The sequence below is a fragment of the Myxine glutinosa genome, chromosome 8 (genome assembly GCF_964187855.1).
Source record: "Myxine glutinosa chromosome 8, kmMyxGlut1.1, whole genome shotgun sequence".
In the NCBI taxonomy this organism is placed as follows: domain Eukaryota; kingdom Metazoa; phylum Chordata; class Myxini; order Myxiniformes; family Myxinidae; genus Myxine; species Myxine glutinosa.
The window spans coordinates 46466836-46483655 of NC_136268.1; the positions used below are offsets into that span (position 1 = coordinate 46466836).

The 16820-nt window shown below is 43.7% G+C and overlaps 1 protein-coding gene across 1 annotated transcript in view; it reads right to left on the reverse strand.

Moving 5' to 3' along the window:
- TPT1 (tumor protein, translationally-controlled 1) overlaps positions 1–16820 on the reverse strand; it is a 30196-nt gene that overhangs the window by 3723 nt on the left and 9653 nt on the right. The window contains exon 4 of the mRNA XM_068124391.2: positions 7372–7477. Within this exon, the coding sequence (XP_067980492.1) occupies positions 7372–7477 (106 nt within the window). The remainder of the gene's footprint in view (positions 1–7371; positions 7478–16820) is intronic.

Below are 16820 nucleotides of genomic sequence, written 5' to 3' on the forward strand. Positions count from 1 at the left end.
CAGTCCCCATGTTAAAGCTGCATACAGAGAAACGATCCCTTATATAAAGGGAGGGGCGCTTTGTGCCTCCCTTTGATTTAATGTAGCAATCAAGATAGATTCACAGCATTGCTCATCCAAAGCAGCTGCGATTCACATTAACTGTGGCTGCTGCAATTAGCTGTGCTTGTCCTCTAGGTTGTTTTTTTTGGTTTTTTTGCATACAGAATCGAGGCTCGTGAAAGAGCTAACATTTATCAAACAAACAAATGAAAAACAAGCAAACAAAGTATATAAAAAGGGGAGTGGTAGGCAAGATGGGGAGAGAAGGGGAAGCACACAAACAACATTTGAGAGCAGGGACATCGGGAGAAGTGTGGGAGGGAGAGGGCTTGGGGGGGAGGCAGGACAGGTATAAAACGCAAGGACACCAAGGACTTCCAGTAAAGAAGTTGGTATTTCATAAAAGTGGGTTTGGGGTGAAATTAGCAGGGGTAGAAAAGATCAAGGTTTTGGATGGGGGAAGACAAGAGATGGTGGTGAACAGCTGTTTTAAAGACCTGGAGGGAGGAGTGGGTTTGAAGAGAGTGAGGGAGTTTGTTCCAGAGGCGGGAGAAAAGAGGAATGAAAGTGAAGGTGAGCAGAGAGTCTTGATTTTGGCAGTTTAACCATGAGGGTTGCAGGCAGATCTTGTGCGACCTGCAGGAATATTTGGGGGGACAGAGCCCAGAGAGCTGGGGGAGCAAGGCCGGAGAGGAGTCAGTAGAAGACGGAAAGACCACCAACCTGCCTGCAGTGAGTAAGTGAAAGGCCTTCGGAGATAGCGTCGTCGTGGGAGATTCCAATGATTCTGAACGCTTTGGTTTCAACAGCATGAAGACGAGCTAGGTGTGAGGCAGGAGCACCAGCCCAGAGGGGAGAGCAGTACTCCATTGAGCTGCGGATGAAAGCCTTGTATGTGGTGAGGAGCTCAGGTGTGCCAAGTAAGGACTTCGCACGACGGAGGATGCCCAGTCGGCGACTGGCTTTGGAGGCCAGCTTGGAAATGTGGTTTTCCCAGGAAAGATCATGGCAGATAGTGAGACCCAAAAGCTTGAGTGAAAACTTCTTGGAGAGGATTATTCAGAAAGTAGATGGGAGGGTTGTCCAGTCGGTATTTTCGGAGAGACATCATAAGAGTGTGAGATTTGTCAGGATTGAAAGACATGTTCCACTTGTTTGCCCAATCTGTGATTTTGTCCAGGTCTGCAGAGAGTGAGGAGGCTGCAGACTGCCGATCTGAGGGATGACGAATGGAGCGGCAGAGAGTGGAGTCATCAGCAAAGAGATAGAGGATTTTCAAGAGAGTCAGATCATTGATGCAGACCAGAAAAAGCACAGGGCCCAGAACACTGCCTTGGGGAACTCCAGCCTGAACAGGAAGAGGAGATGAGAGAAACCCATTCAGGGCCACACGTTGACGACTAGAGAGGAAGTCCGCCAGCCATGCGTGGAGATGTCCATGGAAACCAAAGGAGGAGGTTTGGTGAGCAGAGCGGGGTGCCAGACCGGATCGAAGGCACGTGATATGTTGAGGGAGACAGCTCTAATTTCCTGTTTGGCATTGAGGACCTCCATCTATTGTTGACAGCAGAAGCAGCATGTCCAGAGTAGAGTGACCTGGTCTGAAACCAAATTGATGATCAGAGATCAAGCCATTGGAGAAGAGGAAAGATTTCATATCCGAAACAATGATGGATTCCATGACTTTGCTGATAATTGGGAGAAGGCTGATTGGTCTGTAGTTGCTAGGATCTGTTTTTGCACCTTTTTTGTGTAAAGCAGTGATGTTGGCTGATTTCCAAGCAGATGGCAGTTGACCTTGAGCAAAAGAGAGGGTGAAGAGAACAGAGAGAGGGAGTGAAAGAGCAGAAGAACAGGATTTTAGGACCCGTGGGCTGATGCTGTCAGGTCCAGTTCCAGAATCAGAGTCGAGGGTTGACAAACTTTTCCACCTTGTCAGGAGGAAAGGCCACGGAGTCCAGGAGCAGCTGGGTATGACTGGGTACGGTGGGTACAGAGAGGGATGTGTTTGGGACACAAGATTTAGAGGCAAACACAGAGTTGAGGAATTCAGCTTTTTCACGTGCGGTCAGCTGTGTAGCCGTTTGAGGTAAGGGAGGGGATGGAGGGGGAACAAACACCAGAAACAGATTTGACCAGACGCCACCAGGATTTGGAAGAGGGAGACAGATAAGAGAGTTCGGTCTTGAGAACGGAGAGATATTGTTTCCTGGCTCTCCTGAGGGTGGACACACACTTGTTTCGGGCTTTGTGAAAGGAAATGAGATTTCCTTCCGTTGGATTTGCTTTCCAGGAGACAAAGGCAAGTTGTTTCTGGGCAACAGCCTCACCACAAGATTCCGTGTACAATGGACGGGAGGAAGGGTATGACAACTGAAGATGAGATGCGATAAATCTGTGCATGAGAGCAATTTACTTTGGAAGAATTCCCAGGATGAGTTGATGTCAGAGGTGGTCAAGATGGGAGACCAGTCCAGATGATTGATGGCTGCTTGAAGACCGTGCCAGTTGGCTTGAGTGAAATGCCAGACTCGTCGACGCTGAGCAGGCTCCCCAAGAATGGTCAGAGAGATGTCCACTTTAACAAGCACATGATCAGATGAGCCGATTGGAGCAGAAGAAGAGCAGCAGACATTTTCAGGGAAGTTAGTCATAACCAAGTCCAGAAGAGAAGATGCTCCGTTGACTGAGATCCGGGTCGGGAAATTGACATACTGTCAGTCCCAGTGAGTCGCAGAAGTCCTTTGCTGAGGAGCCATGGCTGGTGAGAGGTACCCACACCCAGCCAACTGGCATGGTGACAATTGAAATCACCACATATGAGGAAGAGAGAGTTGGGATGAGTAGATAGAAGTTGGTCCATATTATCAGACAGCGAGATGTAGATGGAGTCATCACTGTTTGGTGGACGGTACAACACACATATGATCAAGAGGTGGGAGCGTAGGGGAAGCCGTAGCCAGAGGTATTCCTGGGGGTGTGGAGAGAGAGTGCAGTGCGAGTGAGGAAGAGAGGTTTTGATAAAGATAGCAACCCCACCTCCAGGACGAGGATCAGGTCTGTCATACCGGAGGAGGGAGTAACCCAGGAGAGATACTAAGGAATCAGAGACATCCTGAAGGAAGAAAGTTTGTTAAGCAGATCACGTCTGGTTTGTCAGAAGCAACCTGTATGGAGAGATCAGTCCAGTTTGAGCCGGATGTTTGAGGTCCATACCGTTAATGAAGAGAAAGGGGGAGCATCGGATACAGAACAGGGGGGAGGAGGGGTAGGGTAAGATGTGGAAGAGGTGGATGAGGTAGGGAGAGCTGTTGAAGGTGTGTCAGATTTCAGAATAGCTCTGAGAAAAGGAAGGATGGGGTGGACAAAAGGTTTGATGGTGATTGGGTGAGGCACAATGAGGTGTTATTTGAGGAGGGGGAAGAGCGAGGCAGAAGGTTGGGGGAGATGGAGGTGAGAGTTGGAAGGGGGAGAAGTGGGGAGGGCGCTTTGAGGAAGAGGGGTGAGGAGGGAAATGGAGAAGAAATGAGGGTGGGGAGATTTGAAGGGGAGGGGCGAGTTTATGAGGGGAGGGGTTAGGGGGGAGTTTAGGAGGGAAGGGACAGGGGGAGTGATTTGAAAGGGATGGGATATGGTGGAGATTTGGAGGGAAGGGGTGAGGGGGAAGATTTGAAAGGGAGGGGTGATGGGGAAGATTTGGAGGGGAGGGGTGATGGGGAAGATTTGGAGGGGAGGGGTGATGGGGAAGATTTGGAGGGGAGGGGTAATGGGGAAGATTTGGAGGGGAGGGGTGATGGGGAAGATTTGGAGGGGAGGGGTGATTGGGAAGATTTGGAGGGGAGGAGTGATGGGGAAGATTTAGAGGGGAGGGTGAGATTGGATTTTAGAAAGTGTACGATTAATGGGAAACGAACATTTATTGCAAAATGAGTTTCTTGTGACCTGAGTCAAAAATACGTTGGACGCTGGAGGGAGGATGGAGTGCAGGAGAGTTTAGGGAATGTATGAAAGAGGCACTGTAAGAGATGGAATTTTTTTTTGGGATGAATAGATTTGGTGAGCAAGTCGAAAGCAACCTTTTAAAGAAGAAGAAGAAAAAGGTGTTATAATATATGACAGAATACAGAACTTAAGGGGAAAGTTTAACTTAACGAATAAAAACAACGAATAAGAACAGAGAAGGAAATGTTTTTTTGGTTTTTTTTTTTGAGTTGAGATTTTAAACAAGGAAGTAGGCTATGGGGTGAAAAGACTGGGAAAAACAGAATGAAAGTTATTGGAGCACAAACAACGGACCGCTGAGAGAAAAACAAAGCCTCAAGGTCGGACACGGTAGCCTACAACTACAAGGCCTCAAAAGACACGACACGAATTAACACGATTTTCTATACAGGTATGAAAGATTTACACCGAGAATCTTCCTCGGGACACACTATACGTACACACACCATAAAATAAATAGTTTTAACGAAAATACAATTGGGAACAATTACTTAACTTCGATTTCGATGGAGAGCGTGGACAGCTGCGAATACACGAAACCTCGCCGGCAAGACCGGAACGATACAGTATATCCCTTGTGCATAGAATTGCAGTATTCTTTTTCTAAACTACTTTCCATTTATACTTGGGGGTAGGTGGATGGTCAACACTGGCATCACTAGGGGGGTGCGGACCGCACCGGGTGACACGATCAGAGGGGGTGACGCCAAATTTTTGCAGTGGCAAGGCTTTCCGATCTTGCGATATTTTCAACTGAAAGTGAGTTGGCGTAAGACATTGATTTCGATGGTGATTCACAAGTTCGCAGCTTTGAAGGCCAGAAAAGGAAAGTTCTGAATTAGTCGAGATGTTCACTAAGTGCTGAAATGCTTGTGTATTTGTTCGTTTATTTTTATGGTATTATTTCATTTATGAGTATATTTCCATATGCATTTGTCTGCAAGTTCTACATTATTTGGGCCGTTATTGATTATGCAAACCTAATCCATTAATGTATCTCATGTAACAATAAAGTTTAATGTTAAAATCAACAATTTTGATGTAGTTCTGAAACGTTTTTACTTCGAATTCTATTGTTTTCTTACCGAATTTTCACTTTAACCACATGAAACTATGTAAATGTAAATACATTTAGGCTGTGCATATGATATTGTAATTTAAAGTTGTAATTTTAATTTTGCTGGTTGTTTATGTCACTACTATTGCCATTACATTCAGTGATTATATGGGAATTACGATTTACGAGTAACATTCGTACAAAAACATTACTAAGGATTCTGTATGGTCTGGTACGGGAGGAGGTCCATGTACCTAGTCAGGTTCACTATGTTTTTTCGTTCAAAATTTTTGGAGATTAGCAAAACTATACATTTTTGGAATATTCAGAGCATGAAGAATCCAAAAATTAATGTTGGCATTTGCATAGACACCTTTGTGAAAATGACACTCAGGACAGTGATGAAGATCTGTAAAAGCATATTCCTGAACGGTATAGACCGAGTAGATCCTGTGTATAGGACTTGTAGTTCAATCTGATACTAACAAGGCTGCTTTCTTGCTTTATAAACCCATACCTAGAACTTCAAAGGACTTGCAATATCATGTATTAGGTAATAGTTATATCACAAATATAAAGACAATGGTTTTCAATTACCTTTGTTTGTTGCTTTTCTATAATCCTGAGCACTATTTCGAGGCCTTTATGGGATTCCTTGACCCAGAAAACATAGGATTAGCATATTTAATTAAGTTTCTAGGTTGACTAGAAGCCAAGATAGCACAAAATATGTATTTTATGGCGGCCATTTTGAAAATCCAAAATCTGTGTGCAAATGCCAACATTGATTTTCGGATTCTCCATGCTCTGAAGATTCCAAAAATGTACAGGTTTGCTCATCTCCCAAAATTTTGAACAAAATTATATTTGTTAACATAGTGAACCTGACTAATGGGAAGGGGGGAGGGGGGGCTGACACCATGAGTTACCGCACAGGGTGACACCAACCCGAGTGACGCCACTGATGGTAAAAGTCCATGGCGAATTATAAGCAAGACTAGATATTGTTACATGGGAGTGGGGGAAGGGGGTGGGGTTCTGGAGCTTGATTGCATCAAGAATTGTATGGTCCATATGGCCACATAGGTTTGTTTATTTTTGTAACACGGAAAATGTCAGAGTAGGTCGTTTTGTTAAACGAGCACAAAGGAAGCAGTGAGTGCCAACTCCCAGTATAGAGCAATTTTTTGTGTAAAACCTGTTTCAGCGATGCCAAGCAAGTTGGTCCTCGTGCCTAATCCAAGCACCAGCTCATTCCCCATTGTTGTGAGAGTCCTGGTATTTATTTTTGGTTCTATTGTGGGTTATTTCTCTCCTTGTACACAAGTTTGCATACCCCCCTCATCCCAACTTGTATCTGTCGAACGCTTGGTTTGTCCATTTTATTATAGCATCTTGTCTACCCTTTTCCCCATATTTATTTTTGCAATATAAACTCGTTTTAATCATGACGTTTTCTCACCTTTTGCTTTCATGACTTAGCACCACCCAGTTCGACCTCGGATTGGAGCAATCATTAGGGTTTTGCAAGTGGTAAACAACATTAATTGAACGCAGTGTGAATTTGGTAAGCTCAGCGATCTTCAGGAGTAGCAAAAGGTCCTGGCACGACAGTATTGTTGTCTGTGTTTGACCAACAAGCCCTATGGGGCAAAATAAGCGATAAGTTGAAATCTGCTCCACGAATGTTCCAGACACCAAAAAAGTCCATCACTTCTTACCTGTTGTAAGTATGGCAAACTGTGGTGACCATTGGTTTCAGATAAATATTTAAAAGGGATAGATGCTGCACAATATCTCAATTCCCCAATATCAGAGCGACACTCAAAGGTTAAGGAACAAAGTATAAATGCAAAGTTATCTCCAAGTTCAGATTACATTTGCTGGATGGGTCCAACACAGGCATATATTTTGCCATTTTTACGACCTAATCAGTAGATGGCCTTTAATGCGTAATGCAAGGGTTCACAAAACAATCACAAGCTTTAATAGTTATATGTAAAGTTTAAAGCAGCAACTTCCAAAAGATTACAAAATAGAACGGCAGTCTATGTCGCAACGGCAGTCTACGTCGCAACGTCGACCGATTATGATATGCCTCAACCCACATTATTACATCATTACACATGCTTGTAGAAAGTTTAATTTAAATCCCTTCAGCCAGTCTCAAGTTATCGCGGTAACGAAAATCTATCACCGACTCACGAATGGACAGCCAGACAACCCAAAACATATTGCCTAAGTCGGCAGAGACATAAAAAGGGGCACACCTCATAATCCTTGAAATTTGCAAGAATATTGATGACCTTTGACTTGGCACCGGACATGAATGGATTCACACGTGAAGGGTTTGAGACTTCCAGCTTTTTCTTCAGGCTACAGACATACCAAAATAAGAAAACCTTTATCAAACAGCCAAAGCAGTGTAAGCAGGAAGCAACCAAAGTGAGACTTGCCATGTAGTAACTAACAGCCATTTTACGAGAACAGTCCAAAAAAGTGTAGCCAATCCTAAGCATAGTAGTAATTCCATACAAAATTCAAATAGATGATGACCTTCAATATACAAGAAGGGGGACAATTCATTCCAGAGAGCAAACTATAGCATCTGGAATTCATTCCAGAAAGCTCATTTCAACCACTCGCTGACTGGCTGACTAATAAGGTTCAATGCCTTCCGGGTGACGGAGAAGTCGAAATTCCACATGCCGACAGGCGTCGAAGCCGATACACCGAGGGGAAAAAAAAAAGAAGAAAAAAAAACCCCACAAACGTCGGAAAGCGTCCATAAATGGAAACGTGTGCAAAATAAATAAATTTTAAAAATAATAATAAATAAATAAATAAAACTAGATCAATGCGATAGTGTCGACAATATGCCTCTGCATAGTCCCACAACGGGTAGATGCCCTCTTTCACTGTCCTAAAAATAAAGTTTGATTTAAATCCCTTCAGCCGTTTTCAAGTATCACATTTTCACCAGCCATGATAGGTTTCACATTGATCGGTGAAGTAGTTTCACAGAAGGGATTTATTTATTTATTTATCAGCTTTCAAGCCAATATGGCTGCCACACCACGTTACATATCTTAAAAGAAAAAAGAAAAAAAGTACACTGAATATGTATGGGTAGGGAATCACGTTTGTGAAGTTTCATGTCAAATGAATAAGGTTCGTTTTTCTATCCAAGATGGCTGCCAAAATACATGACCTAAGACATCATTTTCAAACTTTATGCAGCAATGGCGTTAGATATTTGTAAAATTTCGGATAGAGTAAGCGGTTTCAGTTACAATTATTTAATATATTCCTTCAATCCAATATGGCTGCCACAGTGCCACACCATGTGACCAATGACGTTTTCGTGGTCATCTTTTAAATCGCCATGCCAAGACAACGACATGTAAAGTTTCGAGTAAATCGATTTGGTGGTTTGGGAGAAGGTTTTTTTTTTCGGTTTTTATGGTTAAATCCAATATGGCACCAAACCATGTGACCTATGTCACAAATTTAATATTTGAATACAAATGTGTTATCGATCACGTGCATGCAATTTCAGATTTTTAGGAAAAGGAATTCGCTCAAAACATTTTTGGCTGGTATACCACTTCACCTATGATATCATATTCATGCTTTTGTTCCCCATTGGGAGTACTTGACAATGTGCCAAGTTTCCAATTTTTCCATTCAGCGGTTTCCGAGAATTTTTTTTTTTTTTTTAATATCTGCATTTAATCCAAGATGGCCACCATAACCAAGTGAACTATAACGTCTCAATTATCATAAAAACATTCTGGTATCACACCTACCCTGAAAGTTTCGTCTCAATCGGACATGTGGTTGCTGAGAAAACCAAGATTTAGCCTGCACAGATGGACAACCCGAAAACAATGCCTCTGGCGAAATCCATCGGCAGAGGCATAAAAAAACAACAAAAAAACAAAACAACTATAACAGTACTCTTCGACGTCAAGACGTCGACTAATATGCCTCCACCCATATTACATCATTATAATACTTGCATAAAGCTCGATTTAAATCCATTCAGCTGTGCCCAAGTTAGCACATTTTTACCCGACATGATATACCTATGTCGACCATGATATACCGATATATACCACAATATACCTATTGACCCCAAAACTTAATCAGTTCATGTTTACATCATTATACATACCTGTACCAAGTTTTAATTTAAATCCCTTCAGCTGTTCACAAGTTCACATTTTTACCTGACATGACGTCTGAACTTTGGCCTTTGACCTCAGGAAGCTCAAAATCAAATCAGTTAATCTTTACATCATTATACATAACTGCACCAAGGTTGAATTAGATCCCTTTAGCCATTATCAAGTTATAGACCTATTACAGACTTTGACCTCTTGACCCCTAAATCTAATCAGTTCATCTTTACATTATACATAAGTGCACCAAATTTGGCCAGAATCCCATCACTGGTTCACAAGTTATCACGTTAACAGTATTTTTACCCAACATGACCTGACCTTTAGCCTTTGACCTCATGACACCAAAATCGAATCAGTTAATCTTTACCTCATTGTACATACCTGCACCAAGTTTGACCAATATCCATTTAGCCGTTCAAGTTATTGCAGTAACGAAAACCTATCATGGACGGACAGCCAGTCGGACAACCGGAAAACAATGCATCCGGCAAGGCCGAAAAAGAACAATTGATAATCACAAATATCAGCAGCAGGAGGAGGAGGTCGGTATGTGATACTTGCCTGCAATAAAGCTTTTTTTTTTTTTTATGTACCTACGTATGAAAGTTTGCCTATAGAAAGCCTCGACCCTCAAATTTTTCACCTTTTGTTGCCTTATAGCCTGGAATTAAATTGTATTAAATCGGACTTTCCAACTTTATTTACACACCATAACCCCTAACTTCCAAGTTAAAAAACAAATTAAACAAACTCCAGAAAATGAATTAAAAATACAAAATTATATTACCTTTGTTGGACAAGTGTCCACCCACCTGAGTTAATACTTGGTGGAAGCACCTTTTGACAGCAATCACAGTTGTGGTTTTTTTTTTTTTTGGTTTGTTTTTGTATACAGAATTGAGGCTCATGAAAGCTAACATTTATCACACAAACAAATCAAACAGACAAACAAAGTACATAAAAAAGGGAGCAGTAGACAAGATGGGGAGAGAAGGAAGCACACAAACACAACATTTGAGAGCAGGGACATCGGGAGATGTGTGGGAGGGAGAGGGCTTGGGGGAGGAGGTGTGGGAAGGGGGGGGGGGGGGGGTTGGAGAAGTATAAAACACAAGGACACCAAGGACACCAAGGACACCAAGGACACCAAGGACTTCCAGGAAAGAAGTTGGTATTTCAAAAAAGTGGATTTGGGGTGAAATTAGCGGGGGTGGAAGAGATTAAGGTTTTGGATGGGGGGAAGATAAGAGATGGTGGTGAACAGCTGTTTTGAAGACCTGGAGGGAGGAGTGGGATTAAAGAGTGAGGGAGTTTGTTCCAGCGGCGGGAGAAAAGAGGAATGAAGGAGTGAAGGCGAGCAGAGAGTCTTGATTTTGGCAGTTTAACCAGAAGAGGGTTGCAGGCAGATCTTGTGGGACCTGTAGGAATATTTGGGGGACAAAGCCCAGAGACAGCTGGGGGAGCAAGGCCGGAGAGGAGTCGGTAGAAGACGGAAAGACCACCAACCTGCCTGCGCTGAGTAAGTGAAAGGCCCTCGGAGATAGCGTCATCAGGGGAGATTCCAACGATTCTGAACGCTTTGGTTTCAACAGCGTGAAGACGAGCTAGGTGTGAGGCAGGAGCACCAGCCCAGAGGGGAGAGCAGTATTCCATTGAGCTGTGGATGAAAGCCTTGTATGTGGTGAGGAGCTCAGGTGTGCCAAGGAAGGACTTTGCACGACGGAGGATGCCCAGTTGGCGACTAGCTTTGGAGGCCAGATTCGAAATGTGGTTTTCCCAGGAGAGATCATGGCAGATAGTGAGACCCAAAAGCTTTGAGTGACAGAACGTCTTGGAGAGGATTATTCAGAAAGTGGATGGGAGGGTTGTCCAGTCGGTCTTTTCGGAGAGACATCGTAAGAGTGAGATTTGTCAGGATTGAAAGACATGTTCCATTTGTTTGAACAGTCTGATTTTGTCCAGGTCTGCAGAGAGTGAGGAGGCTGCAGACTGCCGATCTGAGGGATGAGGAATGGAGCGGCAGAGAGTGGAGTCATCAGCAAAGATAGAGAGGATTTTCAAGAGTCAGAGAGATCATTGATGAAGACCAGAAAAAGCACAGGGCCCAGAACACTGCCTTGGGGAACTCCAGCCTGAATAGGAAGAGGAGATGAGAGAAACCCATTCAGGGCCACATGTTGACTATGACTAGAGAGGAAGTCCGCCAGCCATGCGTGGAGATTTCCATGGATACCAAAGGAGGAGAGTTTGGTGAGCAGAGTGGGGTGCCAGACCGTATCGAAGGCACGTGATATGTCAAGGGAGACAGCTCTAATTTCCTGTTTGGCATTGAGGACCTCCATCCATTGTTGAGACAGCAGAAGCAGCATGTCCAGAGTAGAGTGACCTGGTCTGAAACCAAATTGATGATCAGAGATCAAGCCTTTGGAGAAGAGGAAGGATTTGATATCAAGCAATGATGGATTCCATGACTTTGCTGATAATTGGGAGAAGGCTGATTGGGCTGGAGTTGCAAGGACCTGTTTTTGCACCTTTTTTGTGTCAAGCAGTGATGTCGGCTGATTTCCAAGCTGATGGCAAATGACCTTGAGCAAAAGAGAGGGTGAAGAGAACAGAGAGAGGAAGTGAAAGAGCGGCAGAGCAGGATTTTAGAACCCGTGGGCTGATGCCGTCAGGTCCGGTTGCAGAATCAGCGTCAGGTGACAAACTTTTTCACCTCGTCAGGAGGAAAGGACACAGAGTCCAGGAACAGCTGGGTACGACTGGGTATGGTGGGTACAGAGAGGGATGGGTTTGGGACACAAGATCTAGAGACAAACACAGAGTTGAGGCATTCACCTTTATCACATGCAGAGTCAGCTGTGTAGCCATTTGAAGTAAGGGAGATGGAGGGGGAACAAACACCAGAAACAGATTTGACCAGACACCACCAGGATTTGGAAGAGGGAGACAGATAAGAGAGTTCGGTCTTGAGAACGGAACGGTTGTGAGTCTGATGATAGGTCTCTACCAACTTTACACACCTTGATTGGGCAATATTTGCCCATTCTTCTGCACAAAACTGTTCATGGGATGTTATTGTCACATGCACACAGTTACCATTCTTTGCCATAAAGAACTGTAGCTCTTTCAAAGTTGCCATTGGCCTCTCTGATCAGTCTCCGATTGGCTTGGTCATCTGGTTTGGAGACGGCCTGATCTTCACGATTTTATTGACTGATCCAAGGAATATTCAAGGCCTTTGAAATATTTTTATACCCATCCCCTGATCTGTGCCTTTCCACAACTTTATCCCGGAGGCCTTTTGAAAGCTACTTTGTGCTTCTGGTTGAGTCTTTGCTGTGAAATGCACGACCCAGAAGAATTTTTTTTGTTTTTGTATACAGAGTCGAGGCTCGTGAAAGAGCTAACATTTATCAAACAAACGTATCAAACAAACAAGCACACAAAGTATATAAAAAGGGGAGCGGTCGACAAGATGGGGAGAGAAGGGGAGGAAGCACACAAACAACATTTGAGAGCAGGGACATCGGGAGATGTGTGGGAGGGAGAGGGCCTGGGGGGAGGCAGGATAGGTATAAAACGCAAGGACACCAAGGACTTCCAGGAAAGAAGACAAAGGTCACCTCAAAAAAGTGGATTTGGGGTGAAATTAGCGGGGGTAGAAAAGATCAAGGTTTGGGATTGGGGAAGATAAGAGATGGTGGTGAACAGCCGTTTTAAAGACCTGGAGGGAGGAGTGGGATTGAAGAGTGAGGGAGTTTGTTCCAGAGGCGGGAGAAAAGAGGAATGAAGGCGTGAAGGTGAGCAGAGCGTCTCGATTTTGGTAGTTTAACCATAAGAGGGTAGCAGGCAGATCTTGTGTGACCTGCAGGAATATTTGGCGGACAGAGCCCAGAGAGAGCTGGGGGAGCAAGACCGGAGAGGAGTCGGTAGAAGATGGAAAGACCACCAACCTGCCTGCGCTGAGTAAGTGAAAGGCCCTCGGAGATAGCGTCATCGCGGGAGATTCCAATGATTCTGAACGCTTTGGTTTCAACAGCGTGAAGACGAGCTAGGTGTGAGGCAGGAGCACCAGCCCAGAGGGGAGAGCAGTATTCCATTGAGCTGCGGATGAAAGCCTTGTATGTGGTGAGGAGCTCAGGTGTGCCAAGGAAGGACTTCGCACGACGGAGGATGCCCAGTCGGCGACTGGCTTTGGAGGCCAGCTTAGAAATGTGGTTTTCCCAGGAAAGATCATGGCAGATAGTGAGACCCAAAAGCTTAAATGACAGAACTTCTTGGAGAGGATTATTCAGAAAGTAGATGGGAGGGTTGTCCAGTCGGTATTTTCGGAGAGACATCGTAGGAGTGTGAGATTTGTCAGGATTGAAAGACACTAGGGCATGCCCGTACTATATATAAGCTAGGACGTGCCCGTACGTGGGTGCCCGTTCCTTGCCAAAAAAAAAAAAAAAAAAAAAAAAAAAATTTGTGTAGGGGTGTGTGTGTGTAAACATCCTAGGGCGTGCCCGTACGTGGGTGCAAAAAAACATGCGTGCAAACAACAACAAAAAAAAAAAAACTTTGAAACCACGTGGCAGTAACGACCACAGAACCCCCCCCCTCTATTTACATGCAATGGTTTGGTCCATTCGCAACGCCAAAGCGAACGGCGAACGGCTAAATCGCCATAGCTCGGTAAGTACTTGTCCGATTAATTTCAAACCTTGAAAAGGCACATCCTCGGGTCCCCAGCAATATACCTGGCAAGTTTAAAGTATATCGGACCCGTGGTTGTCGAGAAACAGCGGTCACAGACAAACATACAAACACACATACACACATACACACAGAGATTAATGGAATTATAGATAGATGTTCCACTTGTTTGCCCAGTCTGATTTTGTCCAGGTCTGCAGAGAGTGAGGAAGCTGCAGACTGCCGATCTGAGGGATGAGGAATGGAGTGGCAGAGAATGGAGTCATCAGCAGAGAGATAGAGAGGATTTTCAAGAGAGTCAGAGAGATCATTGATGAAGACCAGAAAAAGCACAGGGCCCAGAACACTGCCTTGGGGAACTCCAGCCTGAACAGGAAGAGGAGATGAGAGAAACCCATTCAGGGCCACACGTTGACTACGACGAGAGAGGACGTCCGCCAGCCATGCGTGGAGATTTCCATGGATACCAAAGGAGGAGGGTTTGTTGAGCAGAGCGGGGTGCCAGACCGTATCGAAGGCACGTGATATGTCGAGGGAGACAGCTCTAATTTCCTGTTTGGCATTGAGGACCTCCATCCATTGTTGAGACCGCAGAAGCAGCATGTCCAGAGTAGAGTGACCTGGTCTGAAACCAAATTGATGATCAGAGATCAAGCCATTGGAGAAGAGGAAAGATTTCATATCCGAAGCAATGATGAATTCCATGACTTTGCTGATAATTGGGAGAAGGCTGATTGGTCTGTCGTTGCTCGGATCTGTTTTGCACCTTTTTTGTGCAAAGCGGTGATGTTGGCTGATTTCAATCTACAGGAACAGCTGATTTTATCCTGAAATAATCAGATGCACGACAATGCAACAGGTGGAGGCCAATTAACTTGGTGTGTGATTTTCAAGGTGATTGGTTACACCTGAGATCATTTTCAATTACCATTATAAGAGGGGCGGATACTTATCCAACCAAGGAATTCTAGTTTTGCATTTTAAGCAATTTTCTGGAATTTGTAGAATTTGTTTTTCCACTTGGAAGTTGTGGGTTACGATGTGTAAATAAAGTTGGAAAAAGTCTGATTTAATCCATTTTAATTCCAGGCTTCAAGACAACAAAAGGTTAAAATTTTGAAAGGGGTGGAGACTTTCTATAGACACTGCATGCACATGACACCAGTCAGAGTTTGGTAGAGTACGGTCTAGTATGGTAGATTGTCAAATTCCATCCCATGCCACAGGCTATCGCATGTAACGTTATTTGACGAAAAATGTAAATAGCAGCTGACCTAACACGAGATCGACTCGCAAGATTTTGCCAAATTAATGTTGAAATCTATTTTTTCAGTTCAATGGTCAATTTCCTCAGATCAGCTTCAAAAACGTCACAATATAAATAAACATCGCATGAATACATTTTTAAATTTGCCACGTGCCAGCTGATGAAAAGGCCAATTCTTCAGTAATTTTTATTTTTTTTGGTTTAGGCAGGGCATTTGAAAGGTCCTGAAAGTTTGTCTCAATCTGACATATGGTTGCTGACAAAAACGAGGTTTAGCCCCTATGGACGGACCGAAAACAATGCCACGACATTGTCGGCGGAGACATATAATAATAATAATAATAATAATAATAATTTAAAAAACAATTGATGCAAAATATACAATCTTATAAAGCCAGTGAGAAAGTTGCAAAACTCATTGGAACCAACAAGCTCAATGTGTGTGGCATTATACACGGACACCCAGAATTCCAGTCGGTATCCATACCTGAAACCACACAGATCTACTTTTGGTCTGACCATGTCGAGTAAAGCGGCACAAATCTCCACCCACTCGGCTGTTAAAGCACCTTGGTCTGACCGAGTAAAAAATAGTTTGTCGGGCGAAAAAAGAAAGAAAAATACAACCATCTTCCACACGTCATGTGACCAGATCCTCAGCCGATTGTATGGATTGTATGTATTGTCCCTCACAAACATACACCAGACGGACAGACAAATGCTGCTCCAGACGGCATTGCCCTATGGGCTACGGCTACGCCATAAAAAGTTAAAATAGCAAGTTACAAATCCTTAAAGATTTCGAAAAGCAGTTAAGATCCGACTCGATGGCTTAAAACAAGGTCACCGTGGTGTTTAAAACCCATAATCTGTGCACTTTGAGAAAACACATGAAACATGTTAATGAAAAACTCCAGAGTGGTAGACAATAGCAGAGGTCACTTTAAACCAAACTACAATAACAATTTGGAATAGTCAATCATTGAAAATAAATCTACTACGAGCAGGGTACCAGGCATTGCAAGGTACCAGTTCGAATCCTGTTGACATTTTACATTTGAAAAATGTTTTTTGGGGTGGGGGCCTCAACCACTTACCTACATCCACTGAGGAATGCGGTTGAGGATAATTTAATACTCGTATAAAAGCCCATCAAAATTACGGGTTGGAACAGTTTATTCAACGGTACAGCCTCGTGGGCGTGTCAAAGTCTGCAGCCTCGGCCTAGTGTCAGGTGTGCTTACATCTTTATTTATTAAACATCATACAGGGGTAAATGAACACTCGTTTTACTCTGTGCATGTTGCACATCATGTGCAGCAAATTTATCTCCCTGTGCCTTGTATTTGTTATTTTTAAAACGTTACTACACACCACCCTCAGGCTTGGTTTGCAAGCCACCGTCGACTATTCCAATTAAAGATACATAATTACCCTTTTATGGAAAATGTTTTTTTTTTATCCTCAAAAATAGACCGTAGTGAACACACATTTGTGTTTAAAGAGTAGCCTTTAAAACCTACTTATGAAAGGGAACAGATATCTGTACAAACACACAAACTGA